This window comes from Myotis yumanensis, unplaced genomic scaffold (genome assembly GCF_028538775.1).
Source record: "Myotis yumanensis isolate MYYU_CA2020_CCGP unplaced genomic scaffold, mMyoYum1.0.hap1 SCAF_16, whole genome shotgun sequence".
Lineage (NCBI taxonomy): Eukaryota > Metazoa > Chordata > Mammalia > Chiroptera > Vespertilionidae > Myotis > Myotis yumanensis.
This window is the reverse complement of record NW_027223767.1, coordinates 37111647-37133290: the sequence shown is the minus strand read 5'-3', so window position 1 is coordinate 37133290 and position 21644 is coordinate 37111647. Positions and strand designations below refer to the sequence as shown.

General features: G+C 56.5%; 1 protein-coding gene across 7 annotated transcripts in view; it reads right to left on the bottom strand.

The window, feature by feature from the left end:
* Positions 1-21644, bottom strand: part of ARSG (arylsulfatase G) — a 91142-nt gene that overhangs the window by 3375 nt on the left and 66123 nt on the right. For 5 of the 7 annotated variants that reach the window (XM_070394470.1, XM_070394472.1, XM_070394468.1 and 2 more), the window contains 3 exons: positions 15073-15181; positions 9767-9887; positions 5283-5373 (listed from right to left, as the gene is read on the bottom strand). In XM_070394470.1, the coding sequence (XP_070250571.1) occupies positions 5283-5373; positions 9767-9887; positions 15073-15181 (321 nt within the window). Of the gene's footprint in view, positions 1-3362; positions 3904-5282; positions 5374-9766; positions 9888-15072; positions 15182-21644 lie in introns of those variants that run through there. The other 2 variants (XM_070394474.1, XM_070394473.1) reach the window with 2 other exon arrangements.

Below are 21644 nucleotides of genomic sequence, written 5' to 3'. Positions count from 1 at the left end.
CTAGAGAGAGGGGGACAACAAGGGCCCCGTCAAACCCAACTCCAGCCCGTGTCATCAGAGGGGAGACCCGTGACTGATTGTAAATGAACTCAAACACACCAGCACCTGACTATTCAAATGACTGCCCTCCCTGTCCAAGAAATGACCTTGAGAATCTGCGTGCACATCCCACAATGCTCCTGCTGTCCAGAATGATCCGGAACTTCTCCTTGGACTTGCCTTCAGAGCCAGTAGAACATGCGTTCAAATGTCTTTCATCTCTGCTCTCTGGGAGTAAAATTTGTTTTAAAATAGATTTCTTGGATAGCAAATATATTCCATTTTAAGCATCAGGCAGGCAGACAAGGTGACTCCTGCCACTGCGGGCTGAAGTGGAGGTTGCTGTCTGCATCAGTCTGGCTGTGGAGGCAGTCCCAAAGAGGAGGGCCAGGGGCCTGGGGCGATGGCAGCATCCTTGGTTGTTAATGATTCAGATGACTTTTTTTTTTGTTTGCCTTTTCCATGAAAGTAAGCAGTTAAGGTATCTGACACAAATGAATAGAATACAATTGAATGAACAAAAAGAATGCAGGCCAAGGATGGCCCTCGGAAGGAAACAACGGGAGTTAGTTCCTAAAGACCTCCTTCGACTCGGAGCTTCTCAGCGGCCAAGCGTGACTAAGTCAGAAACTGAAATCCAATTGCTCGGGGGAAGCAGAGCTGCTCTGGCTTTGAGGTGTGAGAGAGCTTCTTCCACGGCTCCTCAGACATGCTGATGGGAAGCGCAGCTGTGTGGTTAGGATGGCCCAGCCGGTGACCTCTCCGCACCCCCTTTATTACCCAGGTGAGAGCGTCACACCGAAGTGCCAGTCAGTGAAGGCAGACCCCCAGGGGCCAGAGCCGGGCGACCTGAGCACCGACTTCCATCCTAGTCCCCTGTGGAGAGGGCTGACATCTGAAATCTCGAGTGACAAGAATGAGTTGGTGGCGTGGCCTTGAGGGAACCGACCTTAATGGTTTTCCTCCTGTGACTCAGATTCAGGTTGTTCAGCTGAGAAAGAGAGTCACTGCCTTTGTCTGGAGGTTGGGGTTGAATCAACAATGAAGAGGGGTCACGTGAGGTTTGGCCGTCAATCACGTGAAGGCTGGGATGGGCTCCTTTTATGAGAATTAAAGATTTTTGCTTTAGCCGATTTGGCTCAGTGGATAGAGCATCAGCCCAAGAACTGCAGGGTCCCAGGTTCGACTCCAGTCAAGGACACCTACATGGGTTGCAGGCTCGATCCCCAGCCCTGGACTGGTCTGGGGTGTGGAAGGCAACCAATCAATGTGTCTCTCTCACATCATGTTTCTCTCTCTCTCTGTGTCTCTCCGCCTCACTTTCACTCTCTCTAAAAATCAGTGGAAAAATGTCCTCGGGTGAGGATTAACAACAGCAACAAAAAATCAAAGACTTCCCATTAAGGGAATAGTGGGATAGCTTGCATATCACTAACCTTCCTATAGATAACAACTATGCATTCTAGGCAACGTATTAAAAAAACACCCTGAAAAGAAAAAAAGAGAAAAAAGAAGAAAATAAATAAAAACACACCCTGAGGGCACTAGAAATTAACCAATGCAAAGGCAGCAACCTAACGACTGGATCCTTGAGAGAAGGAAGCCACACTGGGTTGGGTCTGTGTTTAAACGATTTCCCCTGGGAAGACTCGTCGTCCCCAGGCTGTGTGGCTCAGAGCAGCTCACCCGAGGAGAAAGCTGTGGTCCCTTTGGCCTGAGGTGTCAGGGGACAGAGTTCAGGACAATGGCTGACCAAAATCCTGGGTAAGAGGGAGCTAGCGAGGGGAAGCCTCAGAGTCCTGGGCTGAGCCCTGACCTGCGGGCACAGGGGACACGGGGCTCCAGCAGACAGAGCTCAGCGGGCGTTTCTATGTGGCCACGTGGGGGAGACAGGCTTAGAGTGTGAACGCTATTAGAAAGGCCTCAGAAACATTTCGTATTTTGCACTGAAGTCCCAAAGGGTTCGTGCTAGGATTAAAGACTCCGGCCCAGGACCGAGGCATTCACCTAAGATGAAGGACCAAATCTGCAAGAGCCAGTCCCAACGACGTGGAAAACCAACCTCCACAAGTTTAAGGGAACAGAAAGACCCACACTCCTTAAATACCAGAAGTCAGAGTCTCTACAGCCCAGCATCCACGGCGACCAGCTACTATGCAGCAAACTTCCCGTTGCTAGCCCAGTGTGTCAGGAGCTGAAAAACCATCACTCCATCCGAACAAGTAAAAGGCTGAACCAACCGAAATAGCCTCAGCCTTTCTGAGAGCTGTCGGAGCAGCGACGTCACAGGCAAACGATGCCCCCCAAATGGGAGATGCAGATGAATGAAGAGAACTCCCCCAGAGCAGAGCGGACCGGTCGCCTTTTCAGGCCACTCCTAGGTCACGACCGTAAACTCACACCCTCGTCATAGAAGGACACACATCTTCCTCCAGGAATGGACGCCCACCACGTTCCTGGGAGCTCACCCCAGGCCAGCTGTGAGTGAGTGGGAGGCAGATTCCAGGGGGCCGGGGGGAGGCATCCGAGCATGTCCCTGTTTCATCCTAGCCTGTTTCAGCCCACCCCGCGGGGAGTTGGTGACTCCTCAGAACAGATGTCCCCTGGGTGTTATCACGCCTGTCTGACTGGGATCACTGGAAACAGCCCTGTGACTTCACGGTCACACTTGTGACTCCAGCACCGTGGTGCCGAGGGCTTCCTGGCAGGGCTCTCCCGTCTGAAATTAACTCGGCCTGGGGAAGCCGTGCCTCTTAGATACTGTAATGTAAGGGCTGCGATCTAGACACGTTCCATCCGAGAGTGTGACAGTCATCCGACTGGTTTGCGTTTCAGCGTTTGGAGGATCAAAGGCGGCTGTGGCATTTTTAATATCCTCCAAGCGATGAACTCATAGAGCTTGTTTTCATGCCACGTTCTCTCCGGGGTCTGTTATCGACACCCCGGGAAAGTCATTTTTTTGTTCTGTTTTATATAATTCTTTGGCAAGTTCCAACATAAATGAACTGAACCAAATTGGAATCTGCAGCAGGTCCCAGATTTTGGTGGGGTTAGAGTTTTTTTTTTGTTTTGTTTGTTTTTCATTCATTAAAAAAAAAAAAGTTAATGTTCCTTCTAGATGCAAGACACTGTCCACGCACATCAAGATAACAAAAATGAAAGGGCTTACGGAGCTCGGAGCTTAGAGAGCTTGAAACTAGTAAGGGAAGCCTGGCTGGTCTGGCTCAGGGGTTGAGCAGTGACCCAGGCACCAGGAGGTTGCCAGTTGGATTCCTGGTCAGAGCACATGCCTGGCTTGTGAGCTCGATCCCCAGCAGGGGGCGTGCAAGAAGGCGGCAGCCTATAGCTGTTTCTCCCTCATTGATGTTTCTCTCTCTCTCTCCCTCTCCCTTCCTCTCTCTGAAAACAAAACAAAAACTAGCAAGGGAAACAAAGCATGCACCTAAAAATGACTGGCATATAGGTGAGAAAGGAGTGAAAAGGGGGGATGTATAAAATGGAGCCACGTGAACCAAGCTGCTAACATTAACATTACGAAGCCGGAGGCATGAAGAACAGGTACATTCTTGTAAGGAGCCTGGGCACGTGAATGTTTTGAAATTTCCAGTCCTGCCTCAATGCCTGGCTGTGCATCTGGACACGTACACCGGGCCCCAGACAACCCCCTGGTTGCCCCTGAAGGACTCACGCCTGTCTCCACCGGACATCGGACTGACAGCCGTCTCGGACGAATCCTCAGAATGCAGGACTGCTAATCCTCAGGAATGTACTTTTTACTATAAGTACTTGTAAGTTTTTCTTTCTTCTTGGGAACACGTCTGGGTTTTTGCTTCACTGTGTCCCCAGTTTGCCAACTCTGAGACCCTTAAAGAAATAAGTCTTTATCGTTGATTGCTAATAAAGCCTGGGGTCTCTTCCTGAGTCTGTTCGACATGTGGCAGAATGTGATAAATATCAGATTTCTCCAGATTCTACACTGCTAGGAAGATGGGAGAAAGTTTTATTTTTATTGATTTCAGAGAGGAAGAGAGAGGTCTCTCTTGATCAGCTGCCTCCTGCATGCCCCACACCAGGGATGGAGCCCGCAACCCGGGCATGTGCTCTGACCAGGAATCGAACCGTGACCTCCTGGTTCATAGGTTGACACTGAACTACTGAGCAGCCGCCCAGGCGGGAGGGAGTTTTATGATCGAGGTGGTATTTGGTTTGAGGCCTTAAAAGTTGAATTGAATATGGAGGCCGTGGCCGTGGCCCTCGGAGAAGATAGGAAGGGAGAGGGACCCAGGAGGCGGGGGTCTGGATGCAATTGGCAGCAACAAGCCTTTGGGAGGTTCTGAGAAGCATCCTCATCCGGTGTCACGTTTCTGAAGCACCCACTGAAGATGGTCACCCAGACGTCTGTCGGTTTGCTAAACCGACCTCCAAACTCTATTTTCTGAAAGTCTCTTGTCAAGTAAATTTCACTGTCAAGTACCTCCGAGCTTCCACTTAATATCCACCCCAACTGGCATCTGAAGCGTAACAGTGTCATGTGTGAAACAGAACAGAAAGAACCACAGGGTAAGGTGAGTCCCTGGTGCGAAGCCACAGCACCAACCCCAAACTCTAACCTCACTCAGGGCAGTCTCAGCCTCTCCCGGGAGCGGGATTTTAAACCAATCAGTCCGGAATGTCTTGATCAATACCAGTGAGGTAATCTGCAGGATAACCCCACCCCCACCTCACCCCGCTATTCCTTCCTTCCCCAAAAAGACGACTGTCCTAAAAGCAATCCTTCCTTATCTTTTTCTAGTAACGCCTCCGCCACACCCTTCTGCCTGTAAAACCTTCCCTTCTGTACCCCCCTCCCCCCAGAGTGCCCTTCTATTTATTAGATGGGCTGCTGCCCAGTTCGTGAACCACTTAATAAAGCCAATTCGCTCTCCAATGGACTCGGTGGTGTTTTGTTAGCAAATGAAATGGTCTTCAAGTGAAAAGCACTATGCGCTGTGCCGAACGGCTCCGAGCTTGCTGCGAATTTAACAGCAGAAAGACCTTGCTCGCTGCGTGTGATGGGTGCAGAGCGCCTGTGCTGGGCCCAGGCTTTGGATGAGAGGGTTGGGGGGGAAGGGGGTGGAAGCGCTTCCCAAAGGAGGGCCACCCACACTCATTCCTGCAGAGCTGAGTGAGAGTCCCCACGGGGCCGGGGCCGGGGCCGGGGCCACCCTCCAGGCCTGTGGCGGGCGGGCACCTCCCTAACTCACCAGTGATGTAGAAGGCCTTGTAACGCTCCAGGCGGACAGTCTGCAGGGCTCCGTACTCTCCCGCTGCCCCACTGTTGGGGTGAAACAGCACCTGCAGAAGGGAGGCGGGGCTCACTCATAGGAAAACCAGGCTCTCTCTTCTCGTCCCCCCGACCCTACATTGAGGTACGTTAGTCTGTTCCATGCCTCTCTGCTTCAGGTCTTGTTTTGTTGGTTAATTCATTTTGTTCATTAGATTCCACAAATAAGTGAGATCGTGTGATACTTGTCTTTCTCAAGCTATACCTATGTGCATGGCACACAGACATGGGCAAGAGGGTAGTGGGAGGGTGCTGGAAGGAGGGGATCAAAGGGGAGGGGAATGGGAGAGATCTGTAACACTATCAACAATGAAAAATATATTTAAAAAGAAAAGGAAGAAAACCAGGCTAGAGGCTCCCTGGGAAGCTAGCGAGCCCACCCCCCCCCATCCCCCCCTTTCTCCATCCTGCCTCAAACACTGACAGACACCGGCCCGAAGTCCACACCAGCCCCGTCCTGGGCGCCTCTGTGGCCGACTGGAGTGGGTCACAGCTCTGGCCAGACGCCTAGCCCAGCACCAGCTGCAGGGTTTCCAGCAAAGTGAACATGAAAGGAACCTTGTCCAAAAATTGAGAATTTCAAGACGACCACAGCAAGTGCACGCTAAACCCAGTGCAAGGCCCTTCTGAGTGAGGGGCCCCGTGTGTGTGTGTGTGTGTGTGTGTGTGTGTGTGTGTGCACAGCTCGTGTGCCCGGAGGCTGGCCCTGCCCGGCTCCACCCGCCAGGTGCAGATGGGCCTGGGGACCTGCACGCTTCCCAAGGACCCGTGGGGCCTCCAGCGCAGGTGACCCTCAGACTCCTTCACAACAGCTTCTCTAGGAGCCAGGCGATCTCTTCACTGTCGCCTGAGCCAGGGCGGCCCCGGGAGGCACCCTAAGAGACCCTCTCAGTGATTCCTCCAGGAATGGGCACCCCCTGACCTCTGAATGGAGCCTCAATCCTACTCCACCCCATTGAGGGCCCCTTCCTCTGCTGGTCCCAGATGAAAGAACCCCTACGGCCTGGAAACACCTAAGTCAGGGATCCCCAGGGCAGGATTTGGTGGGAAATCAGTGGCCAGCGTCCTTGGTAGGCTGGTGGGTTTGGGCTGGAAGTGGGAGACCGCCCTGGTATGAATCATGACCAATATACATCACTGGGAAGGCGCTTACGTGATTCAAAGTTTCCATGGGGCTAAAAAAAAAAAAAAAAAATCAGAACCATCTGTTGGAGCAGTAAACAGCTGTCCCCCAAGTTTCCCGCTCCGGGAGGATGCCGAGGGCGGGGCTCCTCCCACACCTGCCTCTTCCGTGCCGCGCTCTCGTGACAACCTCGGCGGTTCCCCAGGCAGCGTGATGACAGCGGGCTCCTTCCAAACAGGAAAAGAAGTCGTAACTCAAAACCCTCACTCCTTCCAGGCCCGCAGGACGCCAAGCCTCTCGCCGCAGGAGGCTGTGGTTTCCTCCTGGGGAAGGCAGGAAGCGGGAGGCTTGGAAAACCTTCCGTCGACTGATCGATGAGGTGCTCCGACAGCCAGAAGATGGGAGTCGAGTCCGCTGGTTCCAATCACGGGCGGGCGCTGCGTCTCGGTCGCAGAAATGCCACCGAGTGGGTCGGGATGTTTGTGCGACGTTACCAGAGGCAACCTCCACAACTCCAGCGGACGCTGACTTGGGGGGCGGCTCGCTCTCAGAAACCTGGCTGGACTTCGGAGCGCTTGTCTCTGTTTCCCCCCTCTCCCCCTGGAGCTGACTGATTATATTCTTGTTTCTATCAACACAGGAAGGAGGTTGGCAAACCGAGCCGTGAGTCACAGCTGGAGGACGACGTTTTCTCTCGGAGGGCGCCTGGTCCCAACGCCAAAGATGACACCACCTCCCGAAAGCCCGCTGCACCCTCGTGGGTGCCTGTCCCACCTGCTGGCTTCGCTTTATTCTATTCCGTGTCTAAGCACGCGAGCACCGCCTTGTCTTCCCTCCTGAAGGCCGGTGCCTCGGCCGCACCCCCGGGAGGCCCTCCTATCCCACAGGATGGGGGTGCACAGCTCTTCGGCCAACGTGGCCAGCCCTTGGCCAGCCACTCGGGATGGCGTCCTTCACCACGAGGGGTGTCCCGAAGAGAAGTGATGGGTGTGTACAAAGTGGGGGTTTGGTGCCAGGCTGTGCCCCCTCCCCTGCCTGGCTCTCCCCCATCTCCCTCCTTGGGGCTGCCTCCTCTGCCCAGACACGGACGGACATATCAAGACCAGAAGCAGGAGGCTCAGCAAATGCAAGAATGTGCAGCATGGCGGCCGCTGCCTTTGGTTTTTTGAGCATCACGTCACAGGCCGTCCCCAGCTGCCGTGAGAAGACCATTTAGTAGGAAACCCAATCGCCCATTCACCTGCCTCTAAACCTCTCAGCAAAGGACCTGGAGAGGGTGCCAGAATGTAAGCGGCTCTAGGCCACTTCATTTGCAAAATAGGGAAGAACCCGTTGCTGAGATACATTTGCATATTGTACTGAGATGACTGGGAGTTCCTGTGAGTTTCCTGAAACCGGAATGTTTTTCTTCTAAACCAACCCATGTTAGGATCGTGGTAAGCCCAAGCCATATCTATTGGTAGAAACAATCAAATGGTGCTTATTTTAAAACACATATGACATGCATGTACATGCATGCATGTACATGTATGTACACACATGTGTACCTATATAATCACTCATAGTTTTACCCCCTGGCCTCCCTTCAGCAAATTAGAGATGGTTTAGTGTAGTCTCTTTAGTAGCTGGCCAGAGAAGTCCAAGGCCAAATTCGGAGCAGGGCCAACAACTCCCTATGTGGCCCCCGATGAAGGTCCTCACTAATGCAGCCAAGACCCAGTGCCCGGAGAGGCGGGGTGGCCACAGGTGTGTGCCCATGTGCTTTTGCTCATGCAGACGACAGCAGCAGCGCTGGCAAGCAGCACCTGGCGGGGATGTCCATGGGGCCCCGGGGTGTGGTCAGGGAGCAGATCCGCCCGACTGAGCTGCGTAGCCACATGGACGTTCCCACGAAAGCCCCGTCGGCGCTGTGGTTTGTCTCTGGTCCTCGAGGCTGAGCCCTGAGAAGGGGCCTCCTGAGCCTGCAGACTTGAGAAAGAGAGCGAGCGTTCTCCCCTCTGGGAACGGAAGTGAGTGCAAAGGAGCTGGCTCCACAGGCCCCGACCACATCAAGGAGACCACAGTCCTTGAAGCACTTCCTGGTGACTCCGATGGCTCTGTTAGTTGCCATGGTGATGCACACTCAGGAGCATCTCCCTGATGTCCTGGATCGGCCCCCAGGGTCACGTACTGCGACTCCTACCTTCCTGCCTCTCGCTGCTCAGGAGCAGGGCGTGGCCTGGGAGCGCCTGCCGCTCCAGAGGGCAGGATGTTCCGGAGAGAAGCGGTGCTTCTTGAGGGGTGCGGGGCTGGGGAGAGTACGTGCCAGGCATCATCTGACAACACCCAGACACCAATGAGTGTTCACAGGAGCACTGACGGCCCACCCGGGCCCAGTGTGGGGCTTGCTGGGGCCGCCATGGGGAAGGGCAGCTGCAGTAGCTGCCACAGCACATTTGAGCGGCATCTGAGTCACTTCCATGTGGCCCTCGGTAAAGGCACAGCTATAAATAGACGCTTTGATGTGTGGCCTCTAACTGAGAAGCCCTGTGCTCACAGCCTCGCAAAGGGGGTTCCGGTCCCTCCATCCTCCTCCCTCCTCCCACTTCCTCTTCCCCTTTTGGCAAAAGGAAAACTGGGAAATGACAGGGACAGGCCATCAGGCCCAGCATTTCCTGGTTGTGCCTCAGAGCATCTGAGGAGAGGACACTAGGCCCTGGCTGGTGTGGCTCAGTGGATAGAGCGTCGGCCTGTGGACTGAAGGGTCCCAGGTTTGAGACCAGTCAAGGGCACATGCCCGGGTTGCAGGCTCTAGCCCCAGTAGGGGGTGTGCAGGAGGCAGCAGATTGATGATTCTCTCTTATCATTGATGTTTCTATCTCTCCCTCCTTCTCTGAAATCAATAACTATATTGAGAGAGAGAGAGAGAGAGAAAGAATGAACACCGAGTGCTGGGTCTCACAGCCCCGAGCTAGTGTGGGGGCTGCAGAGCCTCACGCTGGGCCTCCAGGAGCCAGGGCCTGTCCCTGACATGAACGTGCACCCGTGCACCCACCTCGGCCAAACGGTTAGACTTAAATCCGACTGACATTCCGGGCTGATTATAGGGAAGCGGAGGAAGGGAGAGGAGAGAGGTTCATCTCAGAGGAGTCGCCCTCAGGGTTTCTTAGACTGGATCTGGAGCGGCCTGCCGCTTGCCTGCCTCCCCTGAGATGGCTGTTTGCACGAAGGGGAACAGGCCCCGGGTGAGGCGGCAGGTCCATCCCGAAGAACCGGGCGGGGTGCATATCTCCTTCACTTACCCTGTGCCCAGTCTGCGACCCGCCAAAGAGCACGTCGGAGGCGTCCAGACCGTCGAAGTGGCGGCCTCGGGGCAGGCTGGCACCGGCCAGGGCCACCACGGTGGGGAAGATGTCCAGCACACTGCAGGGGGATCAGACAGACAGCCTTGGCCCGGCTGGCCCCCGACTCTGCTGGCCATGCTGTGGCCAAGACCCACCCGCACCAGCCCAAGCCCAGCACTGGCGGCCCAAGCCCAGCACTGTGTGGCCCGGCCCTCCCCCGGCCTGTCCTTCCCTCACGTTCCACCTGGGTTTCTTACCCTCCAGGCGGCAGAGCGGCCCAGTGGTTCAGCACCCGGGCTCTGAGGCCGGGGTTGCCTGGGCTCAAATCCCAGTGCTGCCCCCTGTCCGGCCCCTCGGGCCTTCGGTTTCCTGTTCTGTAAAATGGGCAGGATGCCCTGGGGGGTGTGGGCTGCGTTGGTTGAGCGTGGTCCCTGGCACGGAAAGGTCACCAGTTCCAATCTGGGTCGGGGCACATGCCCAGGTTTCTTGCTCAATCCCCAGTCAGGGTGGGTGCAGGAGGCAGCCGATCAATGTTTCTCTCTCTCTCTCCCTCTCCTTCCTCACTCCCTAAAAATCAATAAAAACACATTAAAATAAAATGAGGACAATAATCATCCTAAATGCACAGAGAAGAAGCTGGCGCTCGGCCAGTGCTCCTTGGAAGTCTGTGCTGTCACTGTTCACAGTGACACCCCTGTGGGCCGATCTACGTGGTTCTGCCTGTCACCAGCGGGGCCACAGCCAGGCGCTGGGAGGGAACAGTGAGTGGCAGGAGAAGGTGCCTGTCCTGTTCCTTCCCTGGGTCTCTGTGCCCTGAATATCTGGTCTTTCTTTGGAACCCAGTGATGTGAGAAACACTCCATCTCCTTCAATTTAGCTCTTTTCCCATTAAAAGAGCAAACGCTCCCGACAGACACAGCTCGTGCGGACGAGGAAAGGAGGAAACGTGCACAGGCAGTGCACCGCCCAAGGCAGCCGTCGGCGACCAAGGCAGCCGTGGTTACCGTTAGGGTGCACTTGGTTAATGTGACCTTTTGTGGTTTTTTTTAATATATTTTATTGATTTTTTACAGAGAGGAAGGAAGAGGGATAGAGAGCTAGAAACATCGATGAGAGAGAAACACCGATCAGCTGCCTCCTGCACACCCCCCACCAGGGATGTGCCCGCAACCCAGGTACAGGCCCTTGACCGGAATCGAACCCAGGACCCTTCAGTCCGCAGGCCGACGCTCTATCCACTGAGCCAAACCGGTCAGGGCGGTTAATGTGACCTTTTAAAGCTCATGGGGTACGATTTTACTCCACTACGGGGCACCCCCTGCCTCTCCGTCCAGCCTGCTATGCTCTCGGTGCTGGGAGCAGCTCTCCAGCAGGGACACGTGGGCTGCCCCTTCCACAGAACTGTCCACCCGCGGGCCCAGACAACCAAGCGTCTGTGGGACCTATTGGCACAAGGCGGGCAGGGCCAACGTGAGGCCAGCCTCCCCCACAAAGAGGCTCTGGCTGGCCCGGCACTGGGCCCGGCAGCAACTGGAGGCTCACTCCTGCCACTGCCCCACTGGGCGCCTGGCGGGCGGCGTCTGCCCTGCAAAGGGGCTGCAGGTGGGACCCGCCACGAGGCCCCTCCTCCCTCTGCCCACCTCCTCCTCTGCCTCGGCCTCAGCCTCCGCCTCCACCTCCTCCCCAGAACTCTGCTGACCACCCAGGGCAGAACCTCTCCTTGGACTCGGTACAGAGTGTGTCTGCTTTGCCTTCTGCTCTCAGTCCACGGAGCCGGTGGCTTCTCTCCTGAGAGACGTGGTCCGGGAGCTGGCATCCCACAGCCGAGCCACGGCACGCCGCGCAGAGAAAGCCTCTGCAGAGTCCAGCACAGCCCAGGACCCTGTCCTCAGGCCACAGCCACGCCCCTGCGCAGCACCAGTGCCGTGTGGATAGGGTGTGGTTGGGGCTGTTCGCCTGGGCTTTGTGGAATGTGTGCCCCCGAGGGGTCTGGGGCACAGATGGGCCAAATCCGTGAGCAAGAGCAACAGGAGGTACTGGATGGTGGGATGCACGGTCACTTTCTTTTCCATCTCATGTTCCCCTCTATCTGAGGCTCTGTCTCCTAGTTACACAGCACTACGTCGATGTTCTCGGAACCCCAGTGTCTCCGGGATTCCCGGGGCCTCGGCGAGTCCTCGCCCACCCAGAGCAGAGAGAACCGCTGGCCCGAGAGAAACGTGGCAGAGTCTCCGGGACTCGCCAACGCCGCGCTGCCAGCAGTCCTTCCTCACATGGCGGAGGGCGCCAAGCCTGAGGTCCCCCTGGAAGAGGAAGGTCGTCCTGGACACAGATGGTCCCGGGGCCTCCCAGCCGGACGGGGCGTGGACGTGGAGGAACCAAAGGGGCCCCAGCTGCTCTGAACTTCAAATCTCACCCGAGAAATCAGTCCTGGGAGCCTTAAAACCTTGAAGAAAGAGACAAAGCAACCCGGGCATTTCCAGGTTTTTGCAGTTCGTTGTGCTACTTGGGGGAGGCGCTGGCAGGGTCGCACTCGGGCTCCCGTGGCACCCGGGTACCGTTCCCTTCCAGGCCCTTCGTCCACACAGAATGTCCGAGTCCCCTTTCCCACTGTGTGGCCGTACAGGTGAACACAGATTACACGTTAAACCATTTTCTTCTACCGAAAAGGTCTTTGCTTTTCTTTCTCTCGGTTTTAAAAGAAAATAAACGTGTCAAGGGTTCCCAAAGTCTCCTGGCCCCTGCACTGCGCCTCCTGGGCCTGACGGAGTCAGAGATGCCGGCCCCCGGCTTTAGGGGGGACAAAACCGCACCTCCATGGCCCCTGGCGACCAGAGGGCAGCCAGGAGCCTGCTCACGGGAGAGGCGAGGTTGCTCTGCACCTTGACAAAAGGCTGCCCTCCGTCCGCGTGGGCAGGGACGCCTGTGCAGGTGCTACTGCCCGTCTGAAAACATTTTCCTCCTTCTTACTCCGGCTTCGGCCAGCCCAAGGCGCTGGAGGCTGCCCGGAGGGAGTGTGCGTGTGCGTGTGCGTGTTTGCGTTCTTATCCAAGGAGCTGCCAAGGAGCCTGGGTGTGGACCCGGGTGATGGAGAGAAGGATGCAGGGGCTGAAGGGCTGCAAGCAGCACCGCCTGGACCCCAGGATCTGTGCTGCTGGAACCGGGGTGCCAGGCTGGGTGGGCTGTCCTGGGGGGAGTGCACCCCAGCAGGTGGGGAGGGACGGGGTTTCCTAGAAGCTGGGACATTTTATCTGGGAAAACGGAGGATGTGATCAGAAGATGGGAAGTGAGAAGGGCGAGGGGTTGCTCGGGACGGACTGGGAGTGCGTGGGACTGGGCACGGAGGGGTGGGTCAGAGCAGAACTCCCTTCAGACCGTGGAAGAGTGGGGGGCGGTGTGTCGGCGTTCCATGGCACGTTTCTTCCTGCGTGGTCATTCCCTCTCGTTGCCCCTGGGAAAAGCTGGGAGCCCACCCCTCCCTGGCCTCAGCCCCCTGCGGACGGTGGAGGGGCCGCGGCTGCCCCCGGCGCATCCTCAGAGCCCAACAGTGAAGGTACAGGCTCATTACAGAGCACAGCATGGCGAGGTGGGGTGGCACCGCCTCGTCTCCCCATCGCTGCTCACAGTTCCTCAGGGCCGGCCGCCAGGGTGCAGGCGAAGCGACTCTGGCCTTGTCCAGCTCTGCATCCTCCCAGCTGTGATGTCATGGGGATAAGCACCCCGGGTGGGAGGGCGGGGCTCCCAAGAACAGGACGTGTTAGTGCCCTTCTCCTGAGCAAACCACGGGAACAGGCGGCCAGCACGCCGTGGCCAATCCTGGCAGCAAGGGTGCTCCCCCCAAGTGTGCACGGATTCCCGTGGGAAAACACAAGAGGGTGGCGTCCATGGAGACACACTGTCCTGCTACAATCAAGATGGATCTAACACCAAACACGACCCTACGAGGGGCTGCTAGAGTCCACGGTGCTGTCCTGGCAGAAGTTTCCGGCGCCCTCAGCAAGCGTCCCCTGTGGCCCCCAAGCTGTCCCCTAAGACTCTGCGGCCCGAGATGGTCAACAAGCTGATGCGATTCCGTCACCATCAGCGCCGAGGTGGATCCAGGTGTAAACCCCGCTCTCGAGGGAGAAGCGTGTGCTTGGCTTCGGTGATGTAACTCGAGAAGGCCGGGTTGTTTGTGCGTGTGAGCCGGCCTGTGAGCGCTCGGCCTGTGAGCGCTCGGCCTGGCTGCGCGCACCACGCACCACGTGGGCCCCATAAAAAGCAGCCCGCCTGGCCCTCTGCCCAGCCAGCTGACAGCAGGGGACTCCAGGCCTCCTGACTGTGCGGGGCTGACCCGGAGTCCGGGGCCTGCTTTCCTCTGCTAACGCTGTGTTCCCTCGGCCGGTACCCACACGGCTAATGATGAAGAAGCTGCAGAAATAAATTAGTCTCCAAGCAGACCCAGTCCTCCGGCACGTGAGCGGGCACCGGCGTCCACCGCGGGTCCCGCTGCCAGGGAACACAGGCAGCGCCCTGTCTGAATGAGTGAGAAGTCCCCGCGACGGAAACCCTGCATGGCACCGCGCTCCAATGGCCACCCAGCCAAGTCCTGTGCCCAGGGGATGGCCTCCGGATCTGCCCCAATAAGGAGCTAAGAGCGCTGGCGAGATGACACAGTACCGCTGTCCTTTTAACGGAGGAAGCGCCCGGGGACCCGCCTCCTGGCAGAAGCTTCGTTGCCAGAAGTAGGAAGAGTGCCCTCGCCAGGGGTTCATTCCCTCCGCTCCAGCCTGGGGGCCCCGCCTCCCTCCTCCCGCCCCTCAGGGCACATGGACATCCACACTCCTTTCTGGGGGCCCTGTGATTGCCCGTGAAGGGCTGGCTTCACACAGCCACCCCTCGGCCACCTGCCCCGCCTCATCACTTCAGCTCAGATGAGGATTCCTCCCGCCAGGTGGGGCCAGGGCAGAAGGGAGCTGCCGTTCTCTTCGGCAGACACACCACCCGGACTCAGCGCCCCAGGCATGAACCCGCCCAGCGTACTCTTCACCCAGACGTTAACCCAGATGGCTGCGAAGACGCCACTGTGCTGCTGCCTGAACCAGCACGTGGAACTGCGTACGGCAGGCTCCGGCTGCTGCCGGCGGGGCTCCGGCGCTGTCTGGGGACACCTGGCAGAGGCAGGTGGCGGAGAAGGTCTCTCCTCCCGAGGTCTCTCACCTCTCGAGCGCCTGTGACTTCCCGGCGGTAAACCCCAGCGCATCAAGGTCGTGTGGGTCTCCTACCTTAACAAGGCGGCGCTGGTGACATTGCCGGGGACTCTGCCGGGCCAGTACGCCACCGCCGGGACCCGGTGCCCTCCTTCCCAGGTGGTCTGCTTGGCTGGACTGCCCCCTAGAAAGGAGGGGGGCAGTTGGTGCTTTGACAGGGGGCTCCGGTCTCTCCATCTCACAGCCGCCCTCTGGGACAACGGTTCCTCCCTAAGGGGACCCGCCAGGAGCCTCTGAGAATCACAACAGTAACCAGCTATTTTTAAAAAATAATATATATTTTTTTAATCCTCACCCAAGGACATTTTCCCATTGATTTTTAGGGAGAGTGGAAGAGAGAGGGAAAGACAGAGAGAAACATCGATGTGAGAGAAACACATCAATGGGTTACTTCCTGCACGAGCTCTGACCAGGGCCGGGACTGGGGAGGAGCCCGCAACTGAGGTACATGCCCTTGACCAGAATCAAACCCAGGACCCTTCAGTCCACAGGCTGACACTCTATCCACTGAGACAAACTGGCCAGGGCATAACCAGCTATTTTTATGCAGGTGGTTAGTATCTTTCAATACGAGCCTTTATTTTACTGGACTCAACATGCGTAAGGAGTTGCCTCAGTCCCTCCCTATTGAATCAGGTCACTTTATTTCCTTCATGACACCTTTCATGCTTCACGTCGTCTGGTTACTGGCTTGCTTATCCTGTGAATCCACACCACGAGACACAGTACTTAACGAATATCCATTAAAGTAAGTGCATTTGTCTTTCTGCTGATTATAATGTGATCGTTTAGGATGAAAAAAATACAAGTGGCCCGGCCGCAGCGCCTCAGTGATTGAACGTCGACCTATGAACCAAGAGGTCAAGGTTCGATTGCTGGTCAGGGCACATGCCCGGGTTTGGGGCTCGATCCCCAGTGGGGGGGCGTGCAGGAGGCAGCCGATCAATGATTCTCATCATTGATGTTTCTATTTCTCTCTCCCTCTCCCTTCCTCTCTGAAATCAATTAAAAAATGTATTTTAATAAATACAATTGTTTGAAAAGAGAGAAAAAGCAGAACATTCCCCAGCTATTTGAGCTGCCCAACGCCCAGCGACGGGTCTGGCACGGGTTTTACTGTTGTCTTTTGCTTTGCTTTGTTTTCCCTTGAATTCATGAGTTGTTCTGATGTCGTGGAGACGGCATTAGTAACAGCTCCGACCTCTTGCCTCCCAGGAGGAGGCAAGGACAATCCCTGTGCAATCTATGAATTTACACTTTGGAAATGAAAGGAATTCTTTTTGTATCCGCCAAGGTCAAAGTGACCACCAGTTTAATGATGACCGGCGGGCTGGAAGAGATGAGGTCATGTTTGATGGAAACATCCTGAATACATGTTGCCTGGAGCTAACCATGACCTCCCCACTCCCACACACACCCCACCCGCATCCTGGCTGAGCCAGGGATTCCACAACGTTCGCGTGTGGAAGGCCCTGCCAAAGCAGACGTGTGTGGCTCCCACGGACCGTGGTCAGGCAACGCCCCCGCCCGGCTGGCGTGAATGTGAGAGCGATGGCGACGGGAAGGAGGGGCAACACGACCGAGCGTCTGCCCCGCTGCACTCACAGCGGACCGCTGAGGCCCAGGTCCCGGCCCAGCACGCCACGCCAGAGAGGCTCGGCGTTCGTGAGCCTTTCTCATAACCCGCTTTCGAGCCCCCCAAGTGTTAAAGTGACCATCAAAACAGAAATCTCCCCTCCTGTGGACTGTCCATGTTTAGGGGTGTGGGGCTCTCGAAACCAAGTGGCGGTGTGCAGGCTGAATGGGAAGCCCTCTGGCCTGGCCCAAAAGGTCTCAAACACAGTCTTTCCCACGAGAGGCGCACCTTCTACAAATACACGCAGAGCCCACTCCCACGACTGGTGCACACGGACAAGAGAGTCCACAAGAAGCATGGAACGCACTCCCACGCGGCTGCGGGTGCATGACGTACGCCCCAGCTGAAGGCCAAAGAGCAGGCAGGCGGGGAGTGTCCACGCGTGCACGTGCAGGGCTCTGCAGAGAATTCCACGCCCACGAGGGGAATTTATGTGGAAGTCGGTGGGGGGCAGGGCGGGCGGCAGGGGGGTGGAACATGGAACCTGTTCATTTGCATGTCCACGGTGCACAAGTTTCGGACAGGTCTGCTTGGCCTTGGAGGCCAGATGCTAAGGAAGGCGAAGGCTTCAGTTCCCAGAAATAAGCCGACAGTGCAGACAGCCAACCAGAAGGCAGGATAGAGGGCTGTGCGTGGCAAGCAAGCCCCCCCCTGTCCCCCCCCGGCCCCCGCCCGGGTCACCCAGGAGCTGGCCTCCGCCTCCGGGATGTTTCTAGGACGGTGCACCAGCCCCTAATTAACAACCCTGCTAATGGGCCTCCACCACTAGGGAGTCTGCTTGTTTGCCACAAGCTTCTGTGTTGCTGTTTCCAGGCAAGGGATGTCCCCAAGTCGTTTTTCAGGAGAATATTTCTGTTTGCCTTATTTCAGCAGAGGGTTGGAAGCTGGAGGGGCTGCAAGGAACTCAGTCAGTTATAAGGTGTGCATGTGCCAACCAGTGCAGAGTCCACAGGCAAAGGCTCAGAACTACGAGGAAGCGAGAAGAGGGCTGGCTGGGCGCAGCCCCTCGGCGCACCCACTGGAGGGTCCACCCCACTCCACGTCTGCTGCACCCTGGGTTCTGGCTGTAACAGAGAGACGCGGTTCAAAATCCCAGCCACGCCCAGAGACCTGCACTTGAAAGCAATCTCTCTGAAAAGCATCCAGGGTGTGCGTGAGCAATTGTAAAAGTGTACATCCCACACGGCGCGGACACCCTCTTACTCTGAACCCTGGCATGCATGGCACTGGGGTGGACAGACTTAAAAAACCCAACTAGCGTTTTCCATGGGTCCCCAGGGCTGTGGAATCTGATGATCAGAATAGCGTTGCTTGTTGTGATTTACCTGCACCAGCAGAGGCGAATCCCAGGAGAGCTGCCTCCGGTCCCTCCCCACCCCCCCCGCCTCCCCTACTCTCCAGTGATACGTGCTCCTACTAATGGAACCTCATTTCCAGTTAAACAACAGTAACACTACCATCTCCTGTCTACGGAGCCCTGCTTACGCACGGAGTTAAGCACCCCTGAGCGCAATGCGGAGAGCTTCTCATTTAATCCTTTTGATAACCTTGAGAGCCAGCTGCTACTTACACCCATTTTTCAGAGGAAGAAACTGAAGCTCAGAGAGGTTAAGCAATTTGCCCAAGGTCACACAGCTAGCAAATGCGAGAGCCAGGATTTGAGTCCCGGTCTAACTAGACAGCCAACACTCTCAGCCATTAAATCTTCTAGGACCGTGCGCCCACTCATCCCTGAATGCGTAGTAGACTCACCAGGGGAGCATTAAAAAACACCCACGTCGAGGACCCTTTCCCAGAAACCGTGATTTAATTGGCCCGGGATGCGCTCCTGGTGAAGACCGTCCATTCCAGAAGGAGGAGGGCTGGGACACGATCAGAGAGTGGACACAATGCGCTTGAGAATTAAATGTAGCCTCGTGCGTTTAATCACAGGGTTTTATATTGCCCACACCTCTATAGCTTTAAGACACAGGATCATGAACATGAGCCTGTAAGTTATAATAACAGGTAAGTCCGTAGGTTAAATGTCTACGAACTTTCTGATTCCAAAAGCCACATCTCGGTGTGGAGGAGCCCTCAGCCCCTGACCGTGGCACGCACAGGAGAAGTGTTGGTTGCGTGTGGCTTTCTGTTGAGAAAGGCATGTCCCACGGCCGTGAGAACGCGTTGCAATGCGCTTGCGGTTAGTTATGACTCTAATTAAGGCAGAACCTCTTACTTAAAGCAACAACTATTTAGCCTCAGCAACCAAAGGATAAACAGAACCATGATTCATGGATTTGCTTCCTTGTTCTTCCCTGGCGACGGAAGTGACGTGCCTTCCCTCCTGCGTGGAGGCAGGGCCGGCCACCGGGCTGCCTCGGCCCCCGCTTAGGAATAGCAGTCTCTCCGGAAGGGACACCGTGCCACGCCGCCCTGAGTCAGAAAGACAGCGCGCGCCACTTCCCATAGAGGAGGACCCCGGGAGGCCCTAGCAGAGGGAGACCCTGGCTGACTCAGTCCAGGGGGGCTCCGGTTCAGGTGACTCCGATGCCGGTGGTCTGAGGGCCAGCGTTTGAGGAATGTTAGCAAGGTGAGTGGGAGGCGCCTTGGGCACCAGCAGACCTGAGGTCTGGCTCCAGGGCCACCCTGCTTGTTGGGTGGCCTGAGGCAGAACTCTGAACACCCCCGTCCGACTCCGTCTCCCCAGCCAGGAAGGGCAAACAGGATGGTATTTATCTCCTGGGGCTGGGCGGAAAGCTACATAAGTGAATGTATATGCAATTCGAAGCAAGAGCCTTTGGCATAGTGCCTGCCATGGAAGTGCCCCCAAAATCGAAAACTTGCCCGGCCAGAGTGGCTCAGTGGTTGAGCGTTGACCTATGAACCAGGATGTCACGGTTTGATTCCTGGTCAGGGCACATGCCCGGGCTGCGGCCTCAATCCCCAGTAGGGGTCCTGCAGGAGGCAGCCGATCCATGATTATCTCACATGATTGATGTTTCTTTCTCTTTCTCTCTCTCTCTCCCTTCCTCTCTGAAATCAATAAAAATATATTTAAAAAAAATAAGAAACAACTGAAAAATGACCTACAGATAGAGAACAGCAGAAGTTGCTACCTGACGGCTCACGCACTGCACCGAGCCCTCTGACGCGTGGTTTGGCAAGGATGGTTTTGTTTTATTCAAACTAATTTTGTATGTCTTTGGACAGGACCCAGTCTCCAGGGTCCTGCATCCCTGACTGGCCCACGCCGATGACACGGACACGTGTCCGTTCGGATCCCCTGCCCGGCCCGCAAAGGCCTCTGAATCTGTGGCTTGGGCAGAGAACACGCCTGTGCTGAGGAGCGCACGTCCTGCAGCCCCTGAACAGCCGGCTTCCTTCCTAAATAGAAACACATGCGTGCCCTTGCCAAGGGTGCCCGGAGCCGACGGGCTTTCCAGAACCAAAGGGCAGCCAGGCCTCCGTGGGGACCGAGGACGCTGGCTGGCCGGGTGGCCTGAAGTGTTTCAAGCCTGGTGGCCAAAGGCCCGGGGGACACACAATTCCACCTCCCTGTCCCCAACCAGGGCCAGCAGCCACCCCCTGTCCAGGGCACCCTCACCCAGCCCACCTCTGACCTTTCGCCACCCCCCCCCCCCCCGCCCCCCTGGACAGAAGGCCCCGATGCAGAGCCCAGAGTCCCAGTGGGAAAGGTTATGCAACCACCTGATAGCATCAGATTACAAACAACCAAGGTCTCTTCGAGGCTGAGGATGCCAAATTCAACAGAATGTTTCCCCATCACCCAGGGGGAGGAAGGAACAGTCCTGCTCTTCAAATAAAACAACAAAAAAGAGTTTCCAGACAGAGGAGCCGTCTGTCAGCGGACAAACAAGGCCCTGGCTCTGTCCCTGCAGGAACGGGGTCTGCTGTGGGGAGAGGGGCAGCTGCTCTGGGCCAGGCCCTGGCCGGGGCGTGCGCTTGGGGCCAGCAGTGGGCAGGCACCTCACATCCCCTTTGTTTGGAGAAGGCAGGGCCACTTGGGGTTGCCTCCTGCCCCTGCCACCCTCACCCCCAGTTCGGTTTCTCCTCACCCCTGCAGGCACAAGCCAAGCCCAGGGGAGCACCCTCACTCCTGCACGGGGTGAAGCTGTGCCTCCAGGAGACACTGCCTCATCCCAGCAGCTGAGCAGGGCGGCGACAGAGCGGGAAGAGCAGGGCTCTGGGTACTGCTAGTCCTACTCCGTTGCAAAAACACTGTCTTCTCACTTTCATCTGCTCTTGAGACCGGCCCCCTTACAGCAGGATGTGCAGGCATCCCACCGGCGAGGAACAGGTGGTCTAGAGGGACCCCAGCTCCCCTCCTGACCTGAGCCCTGGCCACACCCTTCCACACAGGGCTCTGCCTGATTTCCCAGAGCCCCCAGCAGCTTCCTGGGCAGGAGGAGGAGCAAGGCTGTGGAGTAGCTGACAGAAGCTGGTTTGGGGAATGAAGATGACGAAGTATTTAGCCCTAGGCCAAGTTGGCCTTCAGGACCTCCTGAGAAAAGAAGAAAATGGATCCGGCCCCAGCCCTACCACGAATCCAGGGGCTGGGTCTGCCACTCAGGCACCACATCAGGTCTCCCTCACAAATCCCTGGCTGTATCCTACTCATTCTTCAAAACTAACCACTCAGGAAAGCCTCCTGTCTCCCGCCCAGTGGACGAGAGGCCCTTGAGCTTCCTGCTAACATGGCGTTCTTACCCTGCAGCAGAATGACCTGCTGATGTGTTCGCTCCCATTCTGTCCAATAGAAGACTTTGCCATCATGCAAATGTTTTCTATTTGCACCATCCAATAGGGTAGCTGCCCGCCACATGTGGCTTCTGAGCCCTTGAAGTGTGGCTAAAGTGAGCAAGGAACTGCATTTGAATTTAAATTTGACTTCAAATAGTCATGTGCGGCTACTGCCACAGATTTCTGGGTCCCGACCCCAGAGTTCCTG